Genomic DNA, 27,996 nt, shown 5'->3' on the forward strand with positions numbered 1-27,996 from the left:
CGCCGCAGAAATTTTCTTTTTCAAGTTTGGCTCTTCAAGTAATCAACCTAATGCCGCGAAATTGACGACAATGGAGTTTTGAAGGAATGGTTGATCAGTCTACACTAAATCGGGGTTTCTCTTTGCAGAGACGTGTCCCTGTAAGGATGACACGCATATAGGTTGCAAGCAAAAGACATGACAAAGTCAGTTTTTTTTTTTTTTCAGTTTTGTTCTTTAATGGCTGAATCGAACTCGTCAAGCAGCGAAGATAAGGTTGAAAAACCTGTTAGCAAACTGCGAATGGTAGATAGGCCTAGAAGTAAAGTGAGCGTTGCCGAAAGATGATGGCGTTCGTACGGGGAAAGCTCTGCTAACGTCATAGTGACAAACCCAATAACTCTCTGACAGCGTCTGGTGAGCGTCGTTGGCATCAACAAAACTTCCGGTGTCTTTTAACGCACAACCAGCTGCTAATTATTGGGTGCAGTAATTAGCGTGGAGACTGTCCGTCACGTGGGGTCGCATGCCTTGGAAGACTCTTTCGAGACCACAGCAGGAAGACGATGGGATGTGAGCGGGGCTGCCCGTTCTTGTGGCCTTGAAGATTTTTTTTCCTTCGTGTGACTGCCCTTTTACTCGTTCAGTACGCGAATTCAGCTGAATAAAGAGGAATTGGTAACTCTAAAGTCGCCGCAAAATGAAAGTCTTCATTACCATCATGCCTACGTGCTTGACGGATCGACGCTTGAGATATGGCGGCTCGGCAGATGCACACACGGCCGACTCCTAATGTAATTATGCACTGTATTCACATGCAAAATCGGCTTTACTACCACCGCAACGAAAATAGCTATTCTTAAGACGCAGCGTAATGAGAGGAAATGTCTGAGAACATTCGTAAAATGCAATAATGACGTCTGCCTGTCTTTTGGCACGTTTATGCACCGTCTTTGGCGCAGTCGCAGGAAAACAAATGCCGCAGTATCTTTGGGCTACAGAGTATTCGATTCCAACCCTTGCGGCCAAAGTAAACAAATAAACACAAGAAATGATTCCACGTCACATGGTCTGGACGCTGCAGAAAATGGCAACGAATATTACTTAACAACGCACAACGCTTACGGTACCCTAACGGTAGTACAGGTCGCGAAATGGGCTCGGTTGCGAATGGGTGAAGCCGGATGTTTCTACGCATGCGTAGGAAAGTCCAAATGAAGGAAAGTACCGAGAATGTCTCGTGCGGTCTACCGGGACCTGAAACGTACCCTGCCCATATAGGATTACCGTTTGTGGAACACCGGAAGAGCGGATGCATAGACGGACAGCAGCAGCTCTGGTAGCGACATCTTGCAACATTTTATTCAACCGCTGCGCATTAGACATACTTTTCAGCTCACTTCGTATTCCACCCTACATCAGCCCTCCAGCTCGCATTTCACTCCGCATTGGTCATTACTTGCAAGTTGTCCGTCCACGTGGTTATACCACAACATTTGCTGCATCATTCTTTCCTCGCTCAGCCATAGGCTGGAATGGCCTACCACACGACGTCACTGCAACTACCTGCTCATCTACATATTCTGATTATATAACATGAGCTTTGTGGGCAGAATCCGAGATCCGGCAGCAGGCGCGGTGCAAATCAACGCGCGCCACCGGATCTTGGAGCCATGTTATGTGTGTTTTACTTAAGCTAAGCGTCACAACATGCGCCACCAGCGCTTCTGCTCCCGTTTGCGTCTCCGGTATTCCTGTATTCCGCAAATCGTAATACGTACACGGACAGGTTAAAAATCCCCATTCTGTCTCTTCACATCAGGACACGGCCAACGATCGCGGAAACGACTAGTTTGCACACGCTTGGTACACCGATTAAAGGAAGTTCGCGCCACAGGCACATGAAATGGCGGTTTGATCAAGTCAGGATTCAGTACTCTGACCGTAGCTGAGGCTGGATTACCTTCCCTGCACTAAGGTAACGAACGCTGTACGCGATTCCTATTCCAAAAAGGGCAACCTTGCATATCTCGATGCTGGAGCAGGCAGTATTTTAGGCGGAAAGCGCACCCACTAACCTGCTTCAGCATGGCACAACCGTCAAAGAGGGTTTGATGGCGAAGGCGAAGAAAGATGTCCTCCGATATCTGTCGTCGTCACCTAGGAGGTATATCACATTTGAATAGAGTCCGGTCTATTTACAACGGAGGCATTAGCACTGGCTAACACGTCACAAGCCCATAGCACAAGCCCATAGCACTGCCGATCTACGAGGCAAATATTCACTAGAAGGAAGTAAATAGCATTGTAGGTGCCTATATACTTTCCATTCCGGCAGTGCTGCTGCTTATGCGAATTAACGCCGCGAATTAACATTCTCGACGGTGAGCGAGCGATCTACACAAGGACCGCCAACATCAAATCAGTTCTCCGAACGTCCGACGGCAATAGCAATACTTCTCGAGCCAGTGGTTGCGGACACAGTAGGACTGGCCTGCGAACCAGTTGCAACGGCTGACCTCCTTCAGCACCGTCACATTGTCTCCCTGCACACGCACCGTGCCCTCGAACACGGCCGCGCCCGGCGAAAGCTTGATGGTCACCCAGTAATGGTTTGTGTTCGTCGCACGCTCAGCAGGGGTCGCCTGGAGCGCCGTCACGTCCATGACTTGCAGTAGCTTGTACTCGGCGCACTTGCGCTCTGCCTGGGCCACCCACCCGTTGATTTCGGATATGAAGTGGTTCGCCAGGGTAGAGGCCACATCACCGGAAACGGCGGCGTCGGCGCGGGCGTTGCACGCACACCAGTGATGCGTGATGGACGCGTCGGCGCACGTCCTTGTGTCGGGCACGTCGTGCAGCAGGCTGATACCGTACGTGGAGTTGGGTCGCTCGGCGTTCGGGTAGTCGAGCAGCTCAACGAGCATGGCGTGCACGTCGAAGTGAGTCGTCAGGCGGCGCTGGTTGACGCGGAGGCTGCGCGCCGCTTCTGGGTTCTGCTCGAGGAACCACGGCGGGAAGACCACGAAGGCGAAGGGCTGGCGGTCCTCGAACTTGCCGATGTAGGTTGCCCGGACATCCCCGAACCGCAAGCCGTGGTCGCTGAGGAAGACGAGCACGGTGTGGTTGAGCGTGCCGGAAGAGTACAGAGTTTCCAGGTGTCGCCGGAATGGCTCGTCTGCGTAGCCCGCGCTGTTTAGCGAGTCGTGCGTGATTTCGCTGATCCAGGTGTAGGAGAAGAAAGGACGCTCGCCCATCACGTCCGTGAAGCCGGCGAGGTAGTCCAACAGTTCCTCGAACGGCATCGTGGGTCCCAAGCAGCGGACTCGCTGCCAGTCTTGGGTTTTCTTGGGCGAGTCGTCCATGGCCATGATGACGTGCCGCAGGTAGTAGTCGGCCGGTGCACGCCGAAAGCCCTGGCTGAAGTAGTTGAAGAGGCCGTAGAACGGCGACTCCTCGAGAAACATCGTCCGGTAACCGCGTTCACCGTACAGCTGCCAAATGAACCGGCCACTCAAGTCATCGTAGAAACCATCTGGAGCGGCCTTGGTAGCCTCGTAGTCCTTGAGGCCCGTGATCAGGGGAACCTGGTTCGGGTAGGAGTTGTCCCCGAGCTTGTTGTATCCGTGCAGTTCGAAAGCACCCAGCTTTTCGCGAACAAACTTTGCCGTTTCCGGCAGGTGTCTGTCCAAGTTTAAGTACGAGACCGAGTCGAGACCGAGGACTAGAACGCTCAGATTGTGAGGCGTTCCAGCGGGCGCCGAGCGACAGCGTTCCTCGACATCGCCTTTGATCACCGGATTGAGGAGAAACTGGTCATGAAATGGTCGGTCAGGAGACTGTCTCGTGGCGCATTCGACGAAGAGGAACTCCTTCCTCAACGGTTCGTCAAACAGGAGTCGCTCTCTGGAACTATACAAGTACTTCGCGTCGGGTTTCTTCAAAGATTCATTTCGGTAGATTTCTTTGTAGAAGCACACGAGGTCCTTTGGAAGCACGCCATGTTCTTTGAGATTTTCATCAATGATGGCCGGAAATCCATCCCTGCAAAGGAACGTGAAATATGTTGGTAGCGCCTAACGATACATCTTTCCGCATTAGCAGTGAAAACAGGTTCACAAAGAAGTAAAGCAAACGTGAACGGCACAAAGCTGACTACCGACAAACACGCTCGCTAAAACCTGGTTCTCTTACAGTGATCATTGGATATTGCTATAGAAAATATGCCGGAAGCGTTCTTCCTTCACGCCCGGGCTCGTGCGCGTCACGACGTAACGCAAGACAATGCAGCCGAGCAAGTATACTTTGGATGGAACCAACGATAACAAATTTCAAACTGAGCTCTCTTGCCACTACGGCGCGGCCGCTTTGCCCAAGCGAATCAATATTACTTGCTAGGTTAAATCGCCCTCTCACACAGAAAAATGTCCATAATGAGAAGATTAATAGCGTCGTGAAATAATTTTGTGCCTACTTCTGTCAAGCGAAACCTGTGTCTGGATAAAACGAAGAATCCTGGTCTAAATCTTTGAATCTTTCAAAAACGTAAAAATAAAACGTTTTAGTGAAAGCAGCAGTCAATGTTTAATTTGTTCGAAAGCAAAGTAGTTGCACTTAGTTTTCTTGATTCACGGTTCCAGGTCACCGGCCACGCTGCTTGTACGCAATAAACACAGCCGTGTTGATAGCGTACAATCGCGTGACCAATCGCACTTCTTCACTGTATTAAATTACGAACGGTCTCTCGTGCGATGTGACTGCGTAATATTCACCTGCCGTTGGTGAGAAACATTTTCAGCCACCTTTTTAAATATCCGGAATAAACTATCGACCAGCAACTTCTGACTATACGGCGCGACCACCGTCCTCATTTATTGGCTTGCTGTATCCCTCGTGAGTGCTATTACATGGCTGTGGACACGTGGAGACATTGCACTTCGTATTTTTTTATCTGTTCCCGGTAGTTCCAAAAAGCTCTTCACCCCACTGGAGGCCTTACTTTATTCGCAATACTCTATTAAAAGCTCTGTAATCTTGGTACAACACTGCCAAGCTGGTTTTCTCAAGAAACGCACTGCAAATTATGCATTTACCATCCTGAACCACCTGATATTTATACACTGAATTCAGAGGTTGCGACATCGCACTGAACTGTGGACGTGCTCCTATAATTTATATGCACCTAAAGAAACTGATGCCACTCATCCACTGCGTCTAGAATATTTGTTGACGTACCATACGCATTGTACTGGCCCAGTTGGAAGTATTCAGACAACATCAAAATATTAGTCACAAACGCATAGGAGCAGCATAAAACACATTTCAGGGACACTTGAGCTTTTCAAAATCTATATTGGTTCACAGCAAGCTCAGTTTGGAACTTACGTTCTGTGTCAATTGATTTCTAAATAATACAAGGATAAACAAGAAGCCAGTGAAACATGCAGACGTGTACATAAGGGAAGAACTGGACTGGATTTCAATTTCAGTTGACTTTATTTATCAAATAGTTATGGCTGGATGAGTGCTTCACTTACAACCCTTCCCTTTTCTTGTCATAAATCGAGCGCAAGTCCTTCTTGTGCACGCGTCTCACTCGATCGTTTCCCTATTACAAGCAGAGACATTGCGCGATACGTACAAGCCAAATAGAGAAGGTCGTGGTAAAATGCGCATCGCGCGTCACAACCCGAGCCAGCCGGCGAGCTACATAGCACCACACGCAGTGACGTGCCACCGGCTACTTGACGCGTAATTTCAACTGAAGCAAACGTATACGCACAACATCCGGTCGTGAGCATACGAGAGCTTACGTTACAGCCAGAACGATATGCAGTAACAGAGGCGCCTACTTTACATGACGTTGTAATGCCATCGGAGAATATGCCACAATGAGTTAAAGACTGTTCCTACTGCGTGCAGCCGATAAGCACGGCGAATTCCCTCCGCGCTGTGCTACGGCCGCTACGCCGGCTCGGGATTTTTGCCTCTAGCAAGATGGCCGCGACCGGCTTCACTTTTATAGAGCCACCTCTACTCCAGAAGTCTTAAGTATATAACCTCCTTGGTCGCAACTTCACTGCTGCGTTATAGCTGTGTTTTGGTGCTGACCAACACACTGATGGTACACTGCGGTGAAGTTAGACAGGTAGCCGAAGGGGCAAAATGTCCAAAATTCCTTGGCAATTATAAATTGCTAAATTTGACTTAAAGCAAATAGTTAGACAGTGAAATTGTGTTAATTAGTCTATCACGCATTTCGATTCCTCATGCAAGCATCTTTCCCTCTTCCAATGAGTACAACTGGGCTATTTGCCACCGGCAATTGCTGAAGACACCATTCTAATGAAAATGAAACCCCATACGTACAAGACGTCGACTGCTATGCCTTACTTGAGCTTGTCCTCGACAAGGTCCGCTGCAGCCGTGGAAGGGAACGAACCAGAGACTATTAAGAAATAGAAACAAAGGAAAAGTGATAGAGGAAAATGGCAAGGCAGTAAGAGAGACCAAAGGGGCAGAAAGGAAAGGATACGAGTCAAGTGACAAACATAAACAGCAAAAAGGAAGCGAAAGGACAAACAAGAAAAGGATAACAAAGAAGGACAGAAGGAAGCAGGTATACCTTTTTCTATGTCGGCAGTTGATGGTGCGCTCCAGCTGAGAGCCAAATGACGCCCTCTGGCGAATTGTCCCGTGAGAAGAAAACACTCTGAGAACGAAAGGAGCGCTGGCCGTGTCTTTAATAGCGGGAGTATAACTGCGTGTCCTATATACATTTCTCGAAAATTCGATAGACCGATTTCACGACTAGGTTCACTACGCCACCCCTGTCGCAAAGCATGCCGGTAACAGCAGTTAGCGGTTTGAAGGGCCACTGTGGTAAGAAGCGGGCTGTGTTTGCACCAGTGCTGGGCAGTATCGAGGATGCATGTATCTTAGATACTATTTGGGTACCTTGTATTTGTATCATGATACGTCTGGCAAGAAATCCTGACTGCGAGCTTACCACTGTCGTTGAAAAGAAAAGTGTGCGATCATTGCATTCTACCGGTGTTAACAAATGGGGCAGAAACTTGGAGGTTAACAGAGAAGCTCGAGAACAAATTAAGGACCGCACAAAGAGCGATGGAACGAAAAATGCTAGGCCTAACGTTATGAGACAGAAAGAGAGCAGTGTGGATCAGAGAGCAAACGAGGATAGCTGATATTCTAATGGACATTAAGAAAAAAATGGAGCTGGGCAGGCCATTTAATGCGTAGGATGGATAACCGGTGGACCATTAGAGTTACAGAATGGGTACCAAGAGAAGGGAAGCGCAGTCGAGGACGGCAGAAAACTGGGTAGGGTGATGAAGTAAGGAAATTTGCGGGCCCAAGTTGGAATCAACTAGCGCAAGGCAGGGGTAATTGGAGATCGCATTGAGATGCCTTAGTCCTGCAGTGGACATAAATATAGGCTGATGACGATGATGATGACGTCTGGCAAGACGTGTATCAGTATCTCTATTTCCGGTACATGAAAGAATATCGTGTATCTTAAGATACAAGATACTGTCATCGCAACATCACTGTGTGAAACTATAAACGTCGGCTGAACTCAGATTCTCAACCTGATACTGCAGCCACCAAGCCACCTGAATAAAACTGAAGGCAGCAACATTATGTCATCTTTCCGCCAGAGCTCTCCAGCGAGGGCAGGCGATGAGGTCTGCGCGATCCTACTGGTGAAGAAGAGTCACGTGGTGGCTCTTCCACCATCTCGACAAAACAGGCGCGTGAGCGTCTGCGCGATACCGACCTTTCGTTTTCTCGATTTTTTTTTTTCTTGAGTTACGTCGACGCCATGACACTTGCTCCAGAAACCGTACTATGCTGCGTACGCCAATGCGTGCGGCGACTTTAGCGCAAATTCTGATGCCGCTATAGTGTCGTTATCGAAGTTTCTCTTGTGTGGTGCTTCGTTACAAAGTCTGAAGAATGCAAGAATGGGGTGGCCTTGCGTCTAGCGTTGTTGCTGCTGCACACGTGTCCGGTGATACGGTATTGCGTAAACGGTAATACGTTTACGGACAAGGCAAAAATTCACATCGGCATTTACGCGATCGTGCCGGGGCTTCTTATTGACGCTAGCTGGTCGGCAAGCAGAGCAGCGACTCCCACCAATTACAAAAGCGACAAGCAAAAACCGTTGACAGCGCAGCGTATAAAGTGCTTTCATGTTAAGCAGCTAAAGCAACCCCAATAAATTGTTTCGGAATCGAAATATTCTACTTTGAGCAAGAAAGACAAAGGTTTTTAGATACGAACAGCCATTTCATTTAAATGAAGCAAGGCTGGTCGGAGTTCAGAAATTTCCAAGCAAACATTGTTGAGCGTACACGTTTGCTGCTACATTATACAGTGTGTGTGTGTGTGTGTGTGTGTGTGTGTGTGTGTGTGTGTGTGTGTGTGTGTGTGTGTGTGTGTGTGTGTGTGTGTGTGTGTGTGTGTGTGTGTGTGTGTGTGCGTGCGTGCGTGCGTGCGTGCGTGCGTGCGTGCGTGCGTGCGTGTGTGTGTGTGTGTGTGTGTGTGTGTGCGTGCGTGCGTGCGTGCGTGCGTGCGTGCGTGCGTGCGTGCGTGCGTGCGTGCGTGCGTGCGTGTGTGTGTGTTTAGCTGCGCCAACTTTTTAAATTAGAAAAATACAAATCTTGGTCCCGTTATCTTTACCATTCGAGTGTACGGATTGGCGGCCTCTAGATACAGAGGAATTTCCGCACTTACGTGCGTAATTAGCGAAGTTACGGTAATTTACTTTCTAATTAGGAACAATAGGTGGCTACAGCAAATGAGCACTTTGGGGCCTGTCCTCGATACTACCTATCCCAACCATTAAATTTTCAATAGCGGAATCTATGTGGGAGCTACATGAACAATTCCCCTTGGCAGGCTCCTTGAAACCGAAACTGGACGCAAAAAGAGCGTCTGTGTCGTCGATGTCGCCCCCCTCCCACCCTTCGTCACGTCTCCGACGTCACCGCCAGTCCGGCCCCGCGAGCAGCTTGCGTTATCACCTTGCTGTCTGCGGCGTGGGCCTAGTGCTTCAATCCCGGCGGGCCGCCAAATTTACTTCGTCATTCCGTCGGGCGCCACGTTGCGCTGTAGCACCAACCCCGCTCCTTGGGCTACTACAGGCACGGCGTCATATCAGTCTGTAGCGTCGACTCCGAACGCCGCAGGTAGCAAGGAGATAACGCAAGCTGCTCGCGGGGCCGGACCGGCGCTTACCTCGGAGAAGTGACGAAAGGCACGGGGGCGGCGACATCGACGACACAGACGCTCTTTTTGCGGCCAGTTTCGGTTTCAAGGAGCCTGCCAAGGGGAACTAACTGTTCGCGCAGCTCCCACATGAACTCCGCTATTCAAAATTTGATCGTTGACATAGGTATTTTTGAGGACGGGCCCCAAAGTACTCATTTGCTGTAGCCACCTGTTGTGGATAATTAGAAAGTTAATTACCGTAACTTCGCTAATTACGCACTTAAGTGCGGAAATTGCGCTGTATCTAGAGGCCGCCAATCCGTGCACTCGAATGGTCAACATAACGCGACCAAGTTATATATTTTCCTAATCTTAAAAATTTTGTGCAGCTAAAAAAAAAAAGACACCCTGCATATATCTATAATAAGAAATTCGCGAATGTATGGAAGTATCTGACGATACAAATGGAAATTATCGTATCGGATACAATAATTGCTGTAGTAGCTTGCATCTGTATCTAAAACATTTGCTGCCCGAGTATCTCGTATCGTATAATGATACAAATGGCAAAGTATCTTTGCCCAGCCCTGGTTTGCACCATGAGAACAAAACACAGGGAAGTGCGACTAAAAAGATTCTACAGTACGAGTGCAGTTGAGCAGACGCACCCGACCAACTGCCTTCCCAAAATTCCATGGAAAAATTCCCAATGGCAATGATCTCGCCATGATCCTCAATGCTGCTTTCAATCCTAGTACAGTATCCCTAAAGTGACACTAAAGAGCAACACTAAATCAGTTTGTACTGGCAAAGTGTCCTTTAATGCACCAGTGGCAGTCACTTAGTGAAGAAGGTCAATTATTACGGCAGAAAATGAAAGCTGAACTTCTATCTCTTGAACTTCGCGCCAAAGGCTCAACGCAGGCACGTCAATGTGACGTTACGGAGAGCCAGCACAACTCCTCGAAACTCGCTAGGTTGAATATTCGTTTCTGTCGCAATTCAATGGGGGAAGGGGGGTGGGTGGTAGCTCTCTGGCAATAAGTAATTAACTAGACTTGACCAGACGCCAAAATTCATCACTTCACGAAGCGAACTGCAGCGAACTGCAGCGAACTGCAGAGTGGGGTCGCCACTCGTCCTTATTATTTTTTTAGCGTCTTTTCTGTGTCTGTTGTACCAATACTCATCTCAATGTAAGAGTGACCCTTTCACTATTGTAGAAGCGTAATTTACCACTGCAGTTTAACAATTTACTGTATTCGATGACAATTACCTAAGAATGCAGTGGAATATACCCCACCGTTCAACTCAAAGATGATTTGTATGCGGTGCACTGGTCAATTACGTTCGCTAGTAACCGTGACGTCACGACACAGCGGATTTCTTTCAATATCGGCGTCTCCCTGGAACTACGTTTCGGAGCGCGAAGGCGCAGAGGGCAGTTGCAGTGCGGCTTTGTGAGTGTAGCTCGTATTGAATCTTTAGGTTGTCACCGGAGAATAACGAAAAAAAAAATGTCGCAGTTTCACCCGAAAGGCGAAGCATCAATTGCGATAGCAAATTAGTAGAGAGCTATACGGAGTAAGGATAGTAGTTTTATCAGCTGCATAAACTTGGACATGCAGCAGCACCAGCAACGCGCAGAACTGTTGTCGACGCCGTCGGGTTTTTCCCGCGTTCGCACCGAACGCGCGCGGCGTTGGTGACTGTTGCCGGTGCCTCTGGGGGCGCCTCGGAGGTTTTCGACGAGATCAGAATGGGGCACTCGTCGAGCAGCGTCGGAAATCTTACCCACCTTCTGGTCTCGCAACGTTTTTATATAAATACGCATTTGGTGCCGCAGCTAAACGTCGCCTCCCCTCCCTCCCTCCCGTCCCCCCACGGCTTTCGCGCGACGGGAAAAGTAGCGTTTGCTCTCTATATATGGTGATTGTAAAGGAGGACAGAGACAGTTAATTCTGCAGCCCTTCAGGAAGCACGGCGCTAAACGCGCGTTTGCTCTCCGACGTGTGTTCGCTCCCCGTGAAAGCGCGCGTCCCTCGCGCCTTTTCACCCGCACATGCAGCGTCCGGGGCGCGGCGACGATTTCATCGCCGTTGACATCATACGGAACCTCACGGCGACGGCGACACCGACGGCAGAAATCCGCTTTGGAGTGTCCATATAATTGCTATCGCAACAAAAATTTTACTTGTGACAGAAGAGAACGCACACACCGCTTACAGCACTGCACTCGTCCTCTTCAATATTTCTATTTAGTGCATCTGTATACTATAGTGTATAGGACAAGCAGCCACTTCCGCAATAGGATTTACCAGCACTCGCTTCGTTCTCAGGATGAGGCGGCAGGGATGGCACAGAAGACTGAGATCAAAGAAGGGTGAGCAAGGCGCACCTGATGGTGAGGAAGTTCGGTCTCCCGTGGCACCGGCGTGTCTCCGAGCGGCGCCGGAAGTACGGCCTGACAGAGGGGTCGAACGCATCGAACTGAGGCAGCGTGCAGCCCGCGGTTCGAATACGGTGTCCCACCGGCGTGGCCCGCTTCCAGGCACCGCCAGCGGAGCCCGAGCCCTCCGCCGATGAGGAGGACAAGGCCGCGGACCGCGGCGCCCACAGATAGTGGCCCACGCTGTAGAGGAGCAGCACGTTGAGCGCCGTCACCAGCAGGAACAGGGGCCGGAAACGGGGCAGCCAGGGCGGGCTCATGACGGCTTCTGCTGCTGCCGCGGCTGCTGCTCCTCTGGCGGGAAGCGCTCAGGTGACCTCATCCTGCGAATGCCATTCGTCGAGTGTCAGAGACTCGCGTGATCGGTGGACACCGAAGCGCTCTATATAGCTTCGTTGCACTGCCGCACAAACCGAGACCACGAGAGGCAGAAGTTACACGAAAGGGTACTGCAACGACTTTCGAACACGGCGAGGAGACGTTAACGGTAGACAATACTGCTCTGAACATGCGAGCCAAACATTATTCCGCTGCATGCAGCGAGAAGCTCACAATCTCACATAAAAGATTGCTTGCTGTCCACCTACTTTCAAGGCCCCCTCTATAACGCTCCGCCTATGACGTCATGAACCAGCGCGACAGCACATAGACAGCCGCCATCAGACGATCGTTCATTGCCATGGGCGACAGCCTCGGGCACGGAGGCACACCCCTCCAATCTTCGAGTGAACGGTGTGGTGGTTAACTGGTTTATTTATTTCTTCACAAACAAAGGAAGAAATAAACTAAACCACTAGCAGCACTCCTAGCAACGCAACCTTCCGGACGCTTGAATGAACGTGTGCAGAGCAGCTTTAAGCTGTGACTATTACCTAACTGACACGTTGTTGGTAGAGTTAAGCGTACATTACTTTAGTCAGAAGCACGATATGGCATTCTACGGAGGGAGAAGCGGCAGCAGGAAAGAGATAAATCAATTGTTTCTGCTTCGTTGCAAAAAGAACAGAGCTTAGTTGTAAAGAAACCACGTATGAAGGTAAAACTTTAGACGCGAAACTGTGCAGCGGAAGCTTGATAACATCATACTGAATTGTTGTGAAACGCATCTGCTGGTGTTTCGTGAAAATTGCACGTTTCGGAAATCGCCAGAGGGAACCAAAGATGACGATTCATTGCACTTCAGAAATAAAATGCGTTTAAATATAGCTCTTATAAAAAAGAAGAAAAAGCGAAGGTCATGGGTCCATGACCTCAAAGAGGTGCGACATAATACTAACGCATTTCTCTCGCACATACTGCGAAATCCACGCTGAATTTGTTTGGGTGCAGTGTGACGGATATCACCGAGTATCGAAACCGCGACCTCGTGCTCAAAAGCGGAACGTGACAACCAGCACTGTTCAGTGATTATGTTCGACGACAACCTAAGAATTTAGTACAACCTCCGCGCTCAAAACCGCACTGCCCCCACTATCTGTGTCTGCGCACTAGAAATCAGTTCCCGAGGAAAGTGCATGTATTGCTATTCTTCTGGGTCACACAAATTCCGGCCGTGCATTGCCAAATGCTGCAATAGCGGCAAGCCAATCGGAGGTGCCACAGAAGCCCTGTGGGCCAATCAGAGCTGGCAGGATGGCTAATTCTCGTCGCGAATATGGCGGAATTTAACAATGTCCAGAAAAAAAATAAAGAGGACTCTGGGACGTTGATTATGAAAGTATATCCACCACCCCCAATGACGTCACGCAAATGAGCGAGCGTAATTGGCTGGTGTTTCTGAGTTCGACGGTGGTGTACTTGCTTCTGCATTCTTAGGTTGTCACCGACCTTACTAAAATGTCGCAGTTTCGCCCGAAAGGCGAAGCATGAATTGCGATAGCAAATTAGTACAGAGCTATTCGCAGTAGGGATAGTAGTTTTATCGGCTGCATAAACTTGGACACATTCACTTACTAACTGAATTAACAAGCGTGGTGTCAGCGCGCACAAGCAAACATGAATAGATCACACTGAATGACCGCAGACAAAGACTGCTAAAACGCTGCCAGCAAGCGCAGCCGCCGCAGCGGGCGAAGGTTCGTGCGGTCTATCGCCTCAACGGAAACTGAGCGGCGAATGCACAGCGCATACAAAGGTCAGAGCCATGTGGAGATAAGAGACGGTGCGGGCGACCGCCACAGCCGGGCAAAGTACAAACGCAGTTGTTGGCACAGTAGAAGCTGCCCCCTCCCTCCCGCGCTGCCTTCCCGCTTTTTTGCTTTCGCGTGGGCGATCGAGTGGCCAGTTCCCCTTGCGCCCGGTTGCAAGATACGCATTTCGTGCCGCAGCACAGCGTCGCCCGCCTCCCTCCCTCCCATACCCCCACGGCCTTTCGCGCGACGGTCGCGTTTGCTTTCCGCCGTGCGTTCGCTCTCCGTGATAGCGCGCGGGGAAATACGGCGCGCAGCGACGATTTTATCGCCCTTGTACTTTATGCGAAACCTCGCGGCGACGGCGACGCCGACGGCAGAAATCCGGTTGAAGTGTCCATATAATTGCTATCGCAACATAAACTGGAGCATGCATATATCGCAAAGCAGTATATAGTCACGCTTGTCAGGTTAGGAGCTGCGCTCGGCTTCATCAATCCAGAATGAACCGTCTCTTGGCGGTGGGCAGTAACGTCCTCCAGATTCTCTCGACCACGAAGAACGTACGTGTCACTGGAGCGAGGCAATGGGTGTGCGCGGGGTTGAGGGGAGGGCACTGGGCTCGGTCAGGGTTGCGATCCGAGTTGAGTAATGGCGCCGCAATGAAGCGAGAGCCGCCGACGAACGATTGGCGCGTGTGTGTGTGTGTGTGTGCGAGCGCGGAGACCACTCATCCGCTCTGGTCGCTCTCCGGGTGTCAATCATGCGAGTCGCCCGGACAGGCCGCCTGTCTCCGACGTGACTCCCGGGATCGCAGCCGCGCGGCGTTGGCTTACCGCCAGCGCCGGAGCACATCTCGAGACGATAAGTCACGCTCTCACGGGAGGTATACATATAGGGCTATAGAAAAGGCGCGGCGTGTGCTTCGTCATAGTTTGCTTTCCCCTGACCACGTCTTTCCCCAGCCCACACGTTACGAAACTTTATTTTGGTGGTCTGTACGGGGTCGTAAAGGTTCATGACTCGAAACTTTATTTTGATGGTCTATACAGGGCCGTAAAGGTTCATGATTCGAAACTTTATTTTGGTAGTCTATAGAGGGTCGTAAAGGTTCATGACGCAAAACTTTATTTTGGTGGTCTATACAGGGCCGTAAAGATTCATGATTCAAAACTTTATTTTGGTGGTCTATACAGGGCCATAAAGGTTCATGACTCACGAACTAGCAGCGCAAATCATCGAAGTGTGTGAAGAAATATGTATGGGGTTCAAGGGAAGAATCACAAACAAAATGGCTGGTTTAATATACTACTTATTATATGATTCGTTCGATTGTATATATACATGTATATGTATATTTACGGCATGCGGCATTTAGCGCCAGTCGGCCTGTTCAGGTGGATTACCTGTTGTATATATACATATAAATATTTACGTCATGCAGAATTTAGCGCCAGTCGGCCTGTTCAGTTGGATTACCTGTTTATATATACATATAAACATCTACGTAATGCAGAATTTAGGCGCCAGTCGGCCTGTTCAGGTGGATTACCTGTGTATATATACATATAAATATTTACGTCATGCGATTTAGCGCAGTCGGCCTGTTCAGGTGGATTACCTGTTGTATATATACATATAAATATTTACGTCATGCAGAATTTAGCGCCAGTCGGCCTGTTCAGTTGGATTACCTGTTGTATATATACATATAAATATTTACGTCATGCAGAATTTAGCGCCAGTCGGCCTGTTCAGGTGGTTTACCTGTTGTATATATACATATAAATATTTACGTCATGCAGAATTTAGCGCCAGTCGGCCTGTTCAGTTGGATTACCTGTTGTATATATACATATAAATATTTACGTCATGCAGAATTTAGCGCCAGTCGGCCTGTTCAGTTGGATTACCTGTTGTATATATACATATAAATATTTACGTCATGCAGAATTTAGCGCCAGTCGGCCTGTTCAGGTGGATTACCTGTTGTATATATACATATAAATATTTACGCCATGCAGAATTTAGCGCCAGTCGGCCTGTTCAGTTGGATTACCTGTTGTATATATACATATAAATATTTACGGCATGCAGCATTTAGCGCCAGTCGGCCTGTTCAGGTGGATTACCTGAACACATATCGCAAATCGACAAACCGCAATATCCGGGTCGCTAATAAAAGGTATTCACTGAATATATTTCTTATTACTCCCTTAGGAGCACATGTTGCAATTGAGAAGTTCAGGTCGTGCAGTAGAGAAGAGAGATATCTCGAAAGTGGTGCTTCAGATTTGTGCTAAGCAAACGTGACCTTTTTATTACTCGGCTTCAGTTCAGCAATCACAAGGTACACCTTAAAGTGAATAATTAGAAAGTTAATTAGCGAATCTTTTTTCGATTAGCTACATAGACATTGCGATTTGTCGGGCAACTAATCTCCACCTCTTCAGGTAGTCAACCTGAACAGACTTATTTGAGCTATATGCTCCATGCGATTATCGCTTTAGCGAAGTCAGTCTCTAATTATTGCGAATAGAGTGGATCCGAAAAAATATATATGGTAGTTATTGTTGACCAGAGTCCACTTGCATGAAACATTCTAACACGGGGGTAAACTAAAAGAAAATAGAAAAGCTTCGCGCTAATGACGGTAAGCTATCGCACAAGTGGAAGGATACAATTAAAGGGAGAATGTTCGCGAACCTTGGATGCTCAGCTACTAGTTATGCAGTAAATTTAATTTACTAATGTAGTTCTGTTGGCCGGTCCCAGGTAGCGTCACTGTGAAGATATATAAGGGCACATGCCACTTTGCGGTATGTATGCATCTATGCGTCCGTATCTAACCTCTTTCACATACCTAGTGGGCCGAGCTAGGTGACAGCTTGAGAGTCGAGGGTGTGGTGAAATAGGTTAGATACGGATGGCATACATACCGCGAAGTGGGTGAGCTTGCCAGAGAATGCTAATCGCGTTACTATATCGAAATTGGGGCGAGTTTCAGGATTCAAACCCTGAACATAAGCGCTACGGTTACTAAAGGAAGACTTGGCCAATGGAAATCTCGTTGATTAGTTAGCTTATTTAGGATTCTCGTGCATCTTTTAACGTAGGCCATTGCAGATACGAATTTTTATCAGCGAGGGTTTCCGTTATGATTCGAATACCAAAACTGTTTTATTGATATGCGAAGGCCGTTCTCGCAGGAACACCAACTGTACGCGTGCAGCTTGGAGAATGTGCGTTCTTTATCACTATTTCTTGTACGAAACAGTAATTTACTATTTTAAGAGACAGTACATGCATTTATAGAATCAGTGTCGATAGAGAACCTACAAATTATCTTTTGAAAATATAGTACGGAGGTAAAAGTGCGGTATCTGAGATGTTCATAAGTAATCTATAAAGCGTCTATCAAAATTCTACCAGATGCCAAGCTCGCAGATTTTTGCAATCTGTGTAGTCACTGTGGTGCTCATAATTCGTATATAAAACGTTTATAAGTAGTCTATGAGATGTCTAGTCGGTAGACTGCTGCAGTTGATTTCTTTAGGCGCAGGGCAGGCTCCTTTGCACACGTGCTCGAATGCACACACGCGCGTTCATGAAAAATGCAATTACTTCCGACGGCCGCCGAGATTACTCCGCAATTTCCATTCATTTACCGCCTACAGGCAACACTGAGGCGTGAGTTAACGTGCCTCCGCAGTTGCCTCGACCATGTGCAGAGGCGCGGAAGAGTTCTGATGTCAGGTTGAGCGAAACTGAATTTGACCATGCAGCCTGCCTCGCATACGCACTCGCGTACGCGGAAGCTGTGAGGCCGCTGTTCGCGTAGTCACGAAACAGTCTGCCGCGCAGTCACGCGGCTTCGCAGTGGCAGCTACACGAGACCCTTATATTCCTTGAGGTCTTTTTTTTGTAGCTATTTCCTCGTAAGAGGGGGAGAAAGAAAAAGAAAAACAAGTGAAAAAAAGGAAATGACACTGAGGTTTAACTAGAGTGAATACAACTCGACGACAGTAGGCACGGAGAACGCGGACGAGAAACAAAAAGAACGACAGTGAAAAATGAAAGGAAGGGGTGAAGGAAAGTGGAATGCAAAGAAATAAACGAAGGAAAGAAAAGACAGAACGACAGAAAGAAAGAATGTCGGATGGAGGAACCGGCAAAAAAAAAAAAAAAAAATCACGCTGCGCGAGGTTCCTCTGCGCGATTGCGCGCGGTCACACTGTCCGGCTCGATTCTCTTACAGCAGCTGCACTCACGTGGATTTTCCACGACCAATAACGTGCGATGTCCGTAACCAGGAGGCTCGACTGCGTAAGCGGTGTGTTCTCCATTCGGTCATCCGCGATTTAGGCGGAAAACTCCGCAGGTGAGTGCACACACCAAGGTCGCTTGATCGTGTAATCGTCCCCCTTGGATGCAATGGTTGACGTGTGCTGTTATCGTATGCACCTATGTGTTTTAAAGTTCTTGTAGTATTGCTGCTGTTAGATTAGGTTATACTTCGGGGAACTGGTCGCAGGTGATGGCCTGACTATAAAGCCGATTTCAGCATGCTCAAAATTTAGTAGTTCAGGCGTTTACAAGTCATTCATAAATTGTCTATTAGTAGTATATAAGATGTCTAGTCCATAGGTAGTTCCTCTCTTTTGTTTCCTAATCAAATACTCCCAATCCGCGTCTTGTTTCGCAATCAATATATTCGAACCGGAGGTTCCTGCACTCTGGCGTGTTCTTCTGTGTTAAGGCTTGTTCGTATATATACCGTCAGTTCCAGAGGTTTACGCGACGTTTCGAACCTTTTATGTATTTTTTTTTTCCTAATTAGAAGGATTTCCAGCAAGGTATCGCGAAAGAAAATTAAATAAAAGCATGCATGTCTGCATTATGCAGGAACTGCAGCGGTGCTTCTGAAAAATGTTTGCCTGTCACTCAACAGGTGTTATTCAGTGCTGTACGCGTAGAAGAAGTGTTTTTTTTTTTCTTTATGACATAGTACAGTGCAAGTTGTGAAGAAGAAGAATCCCGCCCGAAGTTTAAGTTATAGCGCTGCCCTAAACTCGCGGTGTGATGCAAGTGAGCAAAGAGGCGTGAGGCCTGCATGCATTACCGTACTACTACATTTCCCGTCCAATACACTCGAAATCGACACAGCGAGTAACGCGTGTGAGTCTCAAGAGTCGCGCTCAATTCGCGACAGTATTCACCACTGAGTCACACACGTACCGCATTCGAAGATACAGAAATATCCGCCCCCGAGACTCGGGTGTGAGTCAGCAGTCGAGCATTTGAACCCTTTGACGCTTTAGGCAGTGTTGAGCCAGTAAAAACAACCAAGAGCGGCGTAATCGAATTTTTTGTCGATTTTTAAAGGACGTTCTTCTGAATAAGTAATCGCAGATTAATTCATTAGACACTTATTGTACGCCAGCAATGCACAGTCTCACTCGAGAAAGGATGCTTTGTCCCTCAAATCGCATACGAAAAAAAAATGAAAAGAAATAACGAACGAAGAAAAAGAAACGAAAATAAGTTATTGTTCCAAAACAGCTGATGCAATGCTAGATATTATGTCTGGCTGTTCGAGACACTACAAAGCATACCATATCACCAAAGTGAACCAAGGAAAGCCTATCAACATCCAGATGTGACCTATTCGTCCGAGTCTCGTCATAACATCTATAAAAGGACGTCCTACTAACGTGTATTTGGAAATATCTAGTAGGCAGTCTTATTTACGTTCATTCTACTTTAGAATTAGACTCCTTATCTTACATATTGACGTCCTAGAGATGAACGCGCTTCATCAGATCGGTTGGCTGCATATTAAGTTTTCTTGCAGATTCACTTAAGATGCTGTATCGGTTGGGGAGGGGGTGTAATTAAAATGTCGTAATTAAATTTTTATTGAAGTAGGTCTTTGAAAACACTATATTCCCCGAGTTTTACTGCGCATCAAATGTCATTCACATTGAATGTGGTACTTAAATTTAGCGGAACTAAAAGGTGGAACCATAGGCTCAGGTGAAGTGAAGGATAGGACAGTGAAGGCTTGTCGAAAATTTTCAAAGAATTTTTGTTCTTAAATGCGGTAGCTCGTGGCTATGACGTTGCGTTGCCGATCACATGACGTCTAATGTATGTTGTAACATCCCAAACAGACTTTTTACGGACCACACACGAATAATTGCACTCGCCCCCCCCCCCCCCCCCCCTCTCCTTCCGCAGGCCTTTTTTTCTTTTGTCAAGTTTGTCTAGGAGAAGATTGTTTCCTGATTTGTTTAAATTATGCTTCGAAACTATCATGTCTGTACTCATATGCATACGTCTACTCTGCCTATTTTCTGATACAGTTTACTTTTAAAACTTTCGTTAATTTAATATGATCAGTGTGCCAGAGGGGAGGTCCAGAAGAATGAGTACACTGCACTTCGTCGTCGCGGGCGTGTGCGCAAATGTGTGCATGCGATGCATCTGATCTTGCTATGTGGGCGTTCTGCTACACGGAGTCTGCTACGAACATTATATTGAATTTGTCCTTGATAGTACATTTGCTGTGGCACCTGCAAGTATATCTCGCTAGCGTGAACTGCAAAATATCCACTAGATGTTCTATAGACTTCTGCATGCCTAAAGTGAGCATCTTTCAGAGGTCACATATGTCCAGCTGCGATATCCTTACAACGTTACAGCAACGTCTACTAGATCCAACCCAGAGCAAGAAAGAAAGCAAGCACACGATAAACAGAGTACTACACAACTTCGGAGGCACAGACGATGAGCTATTGTGTGCCCTACAAAGTAGAAAATTGGCCAGCCGATACTCGGTGCACAGCCAGTGGCTCACTACGCCGGGCTGGAAAACAGCGAGCTCGACCGGGACATAACGCGTTCCGAGCTGACACGAGCGATCGCAAGACTCACTCGAAACACCACTCCGGGCAAGGACGGAATCACCAACAAGTTGCTACGTAACCTGGACGATGCAACCGTGCAAGCCATACTGGAAGTCTTCAATGCACACTGGATCAGAGGGACCTTACCCCCGGAATTCAAGCATGCGGAGATTACGCTGATACCAAAGCCAGGAAAAACGCCCTGCCTGGAGAACCTAAGACCCATTTCGCTCACGTCTTGCCTCGGTGAATTGATGGAACGTGTGATCTTCGACAGGCTACAGACGCATCTTGAAGAACCTCAACTGATGCCGAACACGATGTTTGGTTTTTGGCCCAACTTGTCAACGCAAGACGTGCTCTGCGGCTAAAAGAGGAAGTACTGACTGCAGCAACGCCGTGCTGCCCAAAAGCAATTCTCGCACTAGAACTAAAAGGGCCCTTTGACAACGTGGGTCACGAAGCCATACTAGCCAATCTCAGTGACACGAATTGCGGCCGACGAACGTACAACTACGTGAGGGCTTTTCTCACAGATCGCACAGCCACAATAGGGCTGGGAAATGTGAGGTCACATCGAGTAGACACACCTAACAGAGAAACACCACAAGGAGCAGTGCTGTCGCCGACACTTTTCAACGTGGCCATGACGGAACTCCCAGCCCAACTCGAGAAAATACCGGGGATCAGACATGCCTTGTATGCAGACGACATCACGATATGGACGGTCAGAGGATCAATAAGAGAACAACAAGAGGCATTAGTAAACGTCATAGCAATATACGCGGAGACATGCAGACTGCAATGCGCGCCGGAGAAGTCGGAGCTCCTCATAATCGAGAAGCGCTCACGAGGACGATCAACAGCCCCGGTAGCAACCATCCACCTGCGAATAGGTCCTAAAGAAATTACCAAGGTGGACAGACTTCGTATCCTCGGCTTACACTTACAAAAAGACGGGGGCGAAGGATACGCCATACAGAAGCTACAACACACGACCACGCAGATCCTGCGCACGATGAAACGAATTACCATCAGGAAAAAGAGACTCAAGGAACAGGATCTGATCCGACTAGTGCAGGCTGAATGTGAGCCGCATTGCGTACTCGGCACCATATTTAAATTTCAGTAACGCGGAAGTGGAGGTACTCGACCGGCTGATACGCAAGGCTGTTGCGTCTCGAATCGGCCGGGCGCATTCTTTGACTGTTTCTCATCGAGGCAGGCCCTTTCATCAGCGTCTCCCAGATGGCGACAGTGCCCGACACCGACGAGACGGGCAAACAAGCGCCCCAACTCGGCAGTGCGCATTATTTGGGTGCTTCCCCCGATGCCATCCCCGACACCGGCAGTGACACGATGACAAAGAAGCTCAGTTAGAAGCGACCGACCACAACCGCCACCCTTCGTTAGAAGCGGGGATTAGCGCGACGGCCATTCTCCCGACCCTGGCAAGATGACCCTCGGAGGGCAAGAAACTAAGCCACCGACTTTCGTGGAAGGAGTGTGAACCCCCTGTTTCCGGATTGCCTCGTCCTTGCTGCGAAGGTGCAACATTAGAGGCGGAGTTCAGTGAACAATACGACCCCTCTGATTGGCCGCATCAAGGTCATCTGATTCCCTAGACGGGTCAACTAGGGAAGACGTATGTTTTATAAGGAGACACCTTGCGTGCAGTGGGGTGTCCTGGCGTGTTCTGATATGCGCTCAGACATGTAGTGAGCTGAGACTTTCAAAGTGCTTTTCCATGGAGTGGGCTTCCATATTTGGAGCCACTGTAAATATGTAGAATAAACCCCCCTTTTCTATCGCTCTTACTCCCGGACGTACCCATCCCTTTGGCTGAAGGATCACCGGCCTAAACGCTACCCGAGTCCCAATAAGGCGTATAAGCAAGCGCTCGGACTCCCACCCGGAACGGCTACTTTTCGCCTCGAGGGGACAGGGGTGTACAACAGCGCGCAGGAAATCATAGAGGCCCAGCTGGTAAGCCAGAAGGAAAGGCAACTACGCTCAATCGTGGGACGCTGCATCTTGGAACGTCTTGGATATTCCGTACGGAAGACCAGCACGCTGACAAAAATCCCAACACGAATACAAGAAACTATGCATGCGTCTCACCGATTCCCAGGAACATGCAGCCAAACTTCCACATTGGACGGCGACAAGTCCGAGCGCAGGAACTCGCGAGAAAGTATGGAAACCACCCCAATGTCTTATACGAAGGCACGGACATCACCGCAAGAAGCACCGCATTCGTAACCAGCGTAGTCGACAATCACGGGACCGAAATAAATGCGTCGTCGGTTTCAAGAGCGAGCGCTGCGGAGGCAGATGAACTAGCGATAGCGTTAGCCATCACGACGAGACCGCACTGGGATTGCGTCATGGTTCTGGCGGACTCTCAGACGGCATGCAGAAATTTTTCCAGGGCCAAAATTTCCAGGGCCGCACATCGCATTCTGAATGGAGCACACCAGCTCCCACCATACATACAAATCGTGTGGACTCCGCGGCATGAGTCCTTACGCGGCAATCAGCAGGCACATGGCTATACGCCCGAGCGCATGCACACCGGGAGCCACGAGATGGCTGCGCTGAGCAGTTCCAACCAGAGCCCATACCCTTAACCTACACGCACATCCTACAACACTATCGCATTTCACGAAGAACACTAGCCCCACCGAATAATGCTCTGACGCAAGAGGAAGCCGTATTATGGCGAAAACTCCAAACAAACACATATCCACATTTGAGTCTTTACCACGCCATACACCCTGCGCTGTATTCCTATAAATGTCCACATTGCGATCAATGTGCAACGCTTTACCACATGGTATGCGCTTGCGCAAACACACCACAGCTCACACCCATAACACAGCCCACCACACGGCAATGGGAGGCAGCGCTGTCCAGCTTCGACTCTCAACCTGGTCAACCGAACGAGAAGGGCAGCTAAGCTCGCTGCACCTGGACTGAGGGGACCACCCACTGCAGAGCGGATAGATAGATAGATCCAAAGATAGTTTTGTCTTGCCCCAATGGGGCATCGCTAATGGTCGGGGCCCCTAGTCCAGGGCTCCACTGGCTCTTGCCATCTTCTCTGCTATCTGGATCAGCTTGAGCTGGTCGTCGAGGGCCGAGCTGGACAGCAGTGCCTCCCATTGCTCCCTCGTGGTGTTCGTGTCATGGTGTTCTATGTTGTGTAGCGTGCACTCCCACGTAATGTGGTATAGGGTTCGTGTGGCCCCACACCACGGGCATTCGTCCCTGTAGGCTGTGGGGTGCATGCGATGTAATATGTGTAGGTTCGTGTAAGTGCCTGTCTGGAGCCTACGCCGAGCGGAGGAGCTACCTACGCTGGCGTGCTCTTTTGCGTAAAGTTTATTATATATATCACATCAGAGAGCACGTGATATGTTATTTCCTAACCAAACACTGGAACATCAATAAATCCGTCAAGTTGCAATTTTCGATTTATATCGATGACAGCAGCAGACAGAAGTGCTTAAAATGCGCTTCAGGACTCAGTTTTCTCAAAAGCACACTACCCGACTTAAACAATCGTATGTCGTTGTAATAAACTATGAATAGTAATACTAAGTCAGTTTAGACTTTTAAAGTATTTCTACAAGATTAGATTTTCATTTGTGTAGCGGGGAAATGTTCATTATAGCTGGGCAGGATGAAGACCAAAGTTCCTCCGATAATTTTTTAAACTCCAAAATGGCACCTGTATGTTGGTTTAACGTAAGGAATATGTCAAAATATCATCTCGTATGAAGGCCGTTTTGATACAGCGAAAGCTTTCGATACTTGCTCATCTGAGCCTTGGTCTCTTTCAGAAGGAAGTTTAGACCTTCTACACCTATAACCGATTTACTAGACGAATTGCGGCGCTGACAAAATTCATGACGTCAGCAATGTCGATTTAATGACGTCAGCGCGAGGTAGTACGGAAACTAGGGCGGCGTCGCCCCCCCCCCCCCCCCCGGATTTTCGTTCTGGTCTCTTTTGGTTTATCAAGCGTCCTTTCAAGGTAAGAGTGGTCGTTTTGTTACAAATGGTGTACAAATCTACGCCCCAACGATGGCTCCCTCCGAGTATGAAAACTTATCTCGAAGGTGGTACTTTTGCTAGTTGCAGGGTCGTAACCACATCATATACGCCATGTGTCAAACATCCTCTATAGCATTTAGCGTAATCTGCTGATACAGGTTAATCTAATAATGCAGTTTAGTGTCCTAAAGTACTCTGGCATGCTCCAGAGCGTTCTTAAATAATTGTCTATAATACTTGTTTCTAAACGATCAAGTTTCTATATGACCTTAATTATAACGGTCCGGAAAGTGAACCGTTTGCTTGCTCTCGCGCGAATGGTCAGAATCGCACTTTTTATGACGAAAGCACAATTCTGACAAGATCACGCCACAGTATCCCAGGATGTGCACGCGCGATGACGTCAGGATAATGCCGACGCAAGGTTCGGCGTTTCGAGATCAGCTCTATAGTATCAAACTAAAATATATTGAGTTTCCCAACTTCCATATTTGCTAAGTGTGTGTGTGTGTGTGTGTGTGTGTGTGTGTGTGTGTGTGTGTGTGTGTGTGTGTGTGTGTGTGTGTGTGTGTGTGTGTGTGTGTGTGTGTGTGTGTGTGTGTGTGTGTGTGTGTGTGTGTGTGTGTGTGCGTGCGTGCGTGCGTGCGTGCGTGCGTGCGTGCGTGCGTGCGTGCGTGTGTGCGTGTGTGTGTGTGTGTGTGTGTGTGTGTGTGTGTGTGTGTGTGTGTGTGTGTGTGTGTGTGTGTGTGTGTGTGTGTGTTTTTTTTAGGTGCAAGACGCGTGCGGTTTATGCAATTTCTAAAATGTGTGTGTATGTCAGTATACATTAAGAGGCATTCGGTAACGGCATGCATTGTCACGGTTTCGGAATTCGCTCGGCGACTGCAACGGACTGAGCTCCGGCGCTGCATTACTCATCGTTTTGTTACCAGGCGTGCCGACGGCATTTTGCGCCGGGCGTTTCCAGAATAGAATGCCGATTGGCCCAGCCATTCTCCGTTCGCCGCAGTTAGAACAATCTAGCATCAGAAAGCGCTGGTTTTCAGATGTAGACGAGCGTCTACGTTTGTGCAACTTGTCTGCAGATGCAGACTAAGAGAGGTTCTCGTTGTTTTGAAAATGACATGTTTTCGATCATGTAGGCGCTGTTCCTTGAAAGTCGAGGCCCTCGATCGACATTGCTTGAACGGCTATACATACGACAGCATTTCAGATTGAAGTTCAAGGGTCGGGAGAGCGTTATTCTTTTATTTCGCGACGTACACTACAATGTCGGCCAGATCTCATAGATGTGTAAAAAAACTGACAATATATTGCTACGAGACGCAATAACTTGCGCGACAAACAACTTGCTCTTTTCACCGTATTAATGCAGCATAATCATTTCTGTTAACCACGGATAACATAGCTAGCGGGCGCTCCAAGCTACTCTTCAGCGGCAGTGAAGGTCAGAATGGGTGCTGTTAACGCATGTCAATCTCTGTTAATAATGAAATCGTCTTCTCGTGTATACGCGCCAAAATTACACTTCACGTTGAACGCATCCCTAAACGATCAAAATGTTCAGCGGTGGCATACTCCCTCGTGAGTACGCTGACTCATACTCTACGCTGATTTCACGGATTGAGAGTATGAATGAATGACAAAGATGTGATTGGACGTCAATGAGTTTGAGTGGACGCGATTATCGAGGGGAGTGCACGAGTGCCGGGCAACATGTGAACGAGTCAGCGAATTTTTTAATGGACATGGCTATGAACGTGAGTGACTGTCGGCGAGTGTGATTGTACGGGAGTACAAAAGAGCTCTTGAATGTGAGGGAGCCTGAGTGGGCGCCAGTAGTGAAATTGTGTGAGTGTGAAAGTGAAATTGGGCATATGAACGCGCCGTGCCCTCGAGTATGTGTGGGCGCTAGTAAGAGCGTGAGTGAGCTCCAGTGGCGTGAGCAGACAGGAGTGTTATTGAGTGTATAACACCGGGAAAATATTGGTGAATATGAATGAGTTACCCCCTTATTGTGCCGACCTATAAGTGTGAGGCCCGGGCGCAACAAGTCTCCCCTGGTGTGATTCTTCTTCAAAGGCGTGGATGATGGGCGTTCGCACTGATGGCACGCCAATATGAAAAGGTAACGTTATATTTGCATTTAAAGCCGGTAATTTTTGGTGGTCACGGCACTAAGATAACGTTCCATCAGGAGGATTCTTCAGCACAATTACTATCTAGCAAATCTACACTGAGCGGGGTTCTGATTTACACCTGCGTTAATCAACAACAAAGTGTTCCCACTGTGATACGGCACAGAGTCCTTGGCATGTCCATGTAGAGCTCATGCTACCTGCCACGAGGCATGAAACCACGACTCTATAGGCACACGCCAATTACGTCACAGACAGGCTAGCGGTGGCGGGTGTAGTACGTACATAACGTATACTTACCGCGAAGCCAGCGAATGCGGCACCAGAAATCATCGAATCGCAAAGCCCACAATGGCACTCGGCGACCGTTTCCGACGCCACTGCATCCCTCTGGTTCAGAAGAAGCCTATCCTCTTCCAGATACCACCACAAGCACAACAGAGCACTCTGAATCGGTCTCGGGAGCCGGGTCGTTATCCTACATGTAGCCAAGCTTGCACCGGCGACTGTTGAGGAGGTCCCTGTGCGCCTCGGCGCGGGACCGAACTTCGATTGCCGCAGCCACCGCCGTGGCGTGCCTTCGTTCGCCCTGGTACTGCGCAGCCGCCGCTGGGTTTTAGTTAGCGAAGAAAGAGGAGCGCTCAGCAGCTGCGGGGACCGCCACCGGCTGGCTGCGGAGGAAAGGCGCGTGACTGACGAACAACTGCGCCGGCAGCTCGTTTTTCTACGCGAGAATGAGAAAGCAGCGCGCGCGCGGCCTGCAGCAGCGCCGCGCCGATGCCGGCGAAGACGGAAAACGCCGGTATACCCCCAAGCGATCGAGTCGACAACGGCTAGGCCTGGCGCCGGCTCAGGCCGCTGCCGGTATCGACGACGCCGTTGTATTCACGCTCCGTTCGTCGTCGTCATCGTCCACTGCGGCTGCGGATGTCCTTCCTTCGCTCTCGTTAGCACGGGGCTCTGTACACAGGCCGAAGCGTTGTTCTGATGTCGTCGTGCTTTCCTAAGAGCACAAAGCATATGTAAGTTAGTTGCAAGGCGGGAGTTCGAGGTCAGAGTAGAAGCCAGCCTCTCGGGGTTTTCCCGCGCGCGCG

General features: G+C 48.7%; 1 protein-coding gene across 3 annotated transcripts; it reads right to left on the reverse strand.

The window, feature by feature from the left end:
- Positions 1–587: 587 nt before the first annotated feature.
- Positions 588–27,883, reverse strand: LOC119446614 (uncharacterized). Of its 3 annotated transcripts, none has more exons than XM_037711087.2 (3): positions 27,203–27,883; positions 11,618–11,991; positions 588–4,023 (listed from the first exon to the last, which is right to left on the reverse strand). In XM_037711087.2, the coding sequence occupies exons 2-3, from the start codon at positions 11,926–11,928 to the stop codon at positions 2,397–2,399; spliced, it is 1,938 nt and encodes a 645-aa protein (XP_037567015.1). In that variant the 5' UTR covers positions 11,929–11,991; positions 27,203–27,883; the 3' UTR covers positions 588–2,396. The 3 variants fall into 3 exon arrangements, with proteins under 3 accessions (XP_037567015.1, XP_037567017.1, XP_037567016.1); XM_037711089.2 differs by lacking the exon at positions 27,203–27,883 and adding an exon at positions 6,373–6,427 and having other exon boundaries at positions 11,618–11,842; XM_037711088.2 differs by lacking the exons at positions 11,618–11,991; positions 27,203–27,883 and adding exons at positions 6,373–6,427; positions 6,605–8,414.
- Between the last annotated feature and the right edge of the window lie 113 nt (positions 27,884–27,996).

The sequence above is a fragment of the Dermacentor silvarum genome, chromosome 3 (assembly GCF_013339745.2).
Source record: "Dermacentor silvarum isolate Dsil-2018 chromosome 3, BIME_Dsil_1.4, whole genome shotgun sequence".
Lineage (NCBI taxonomy): Eukaryota > Metazoa > Arthropoda > Arachnida > Ixodida > Ixodidae > Dermacentor > Dermacentor silvarum.

Excerpts from the sequence above, each read along its gene's own strand:
- LOC119446614 (XM_037711087.2), bottom strand. The coding sequence starts at position 11,928 with ATGAGCCCGCCCTGGCTGCCCCGTTTCCGGCCCCTGTTCCTGCTGGTG. Across the intron at positions 4,024-11,617 it reads CCGAACTTCCTCACCATCAG|GGATGGATTTCCGGCCATCA; the intron begins GTGCGCCTTGCT and ends GTTCCTTTGCAG.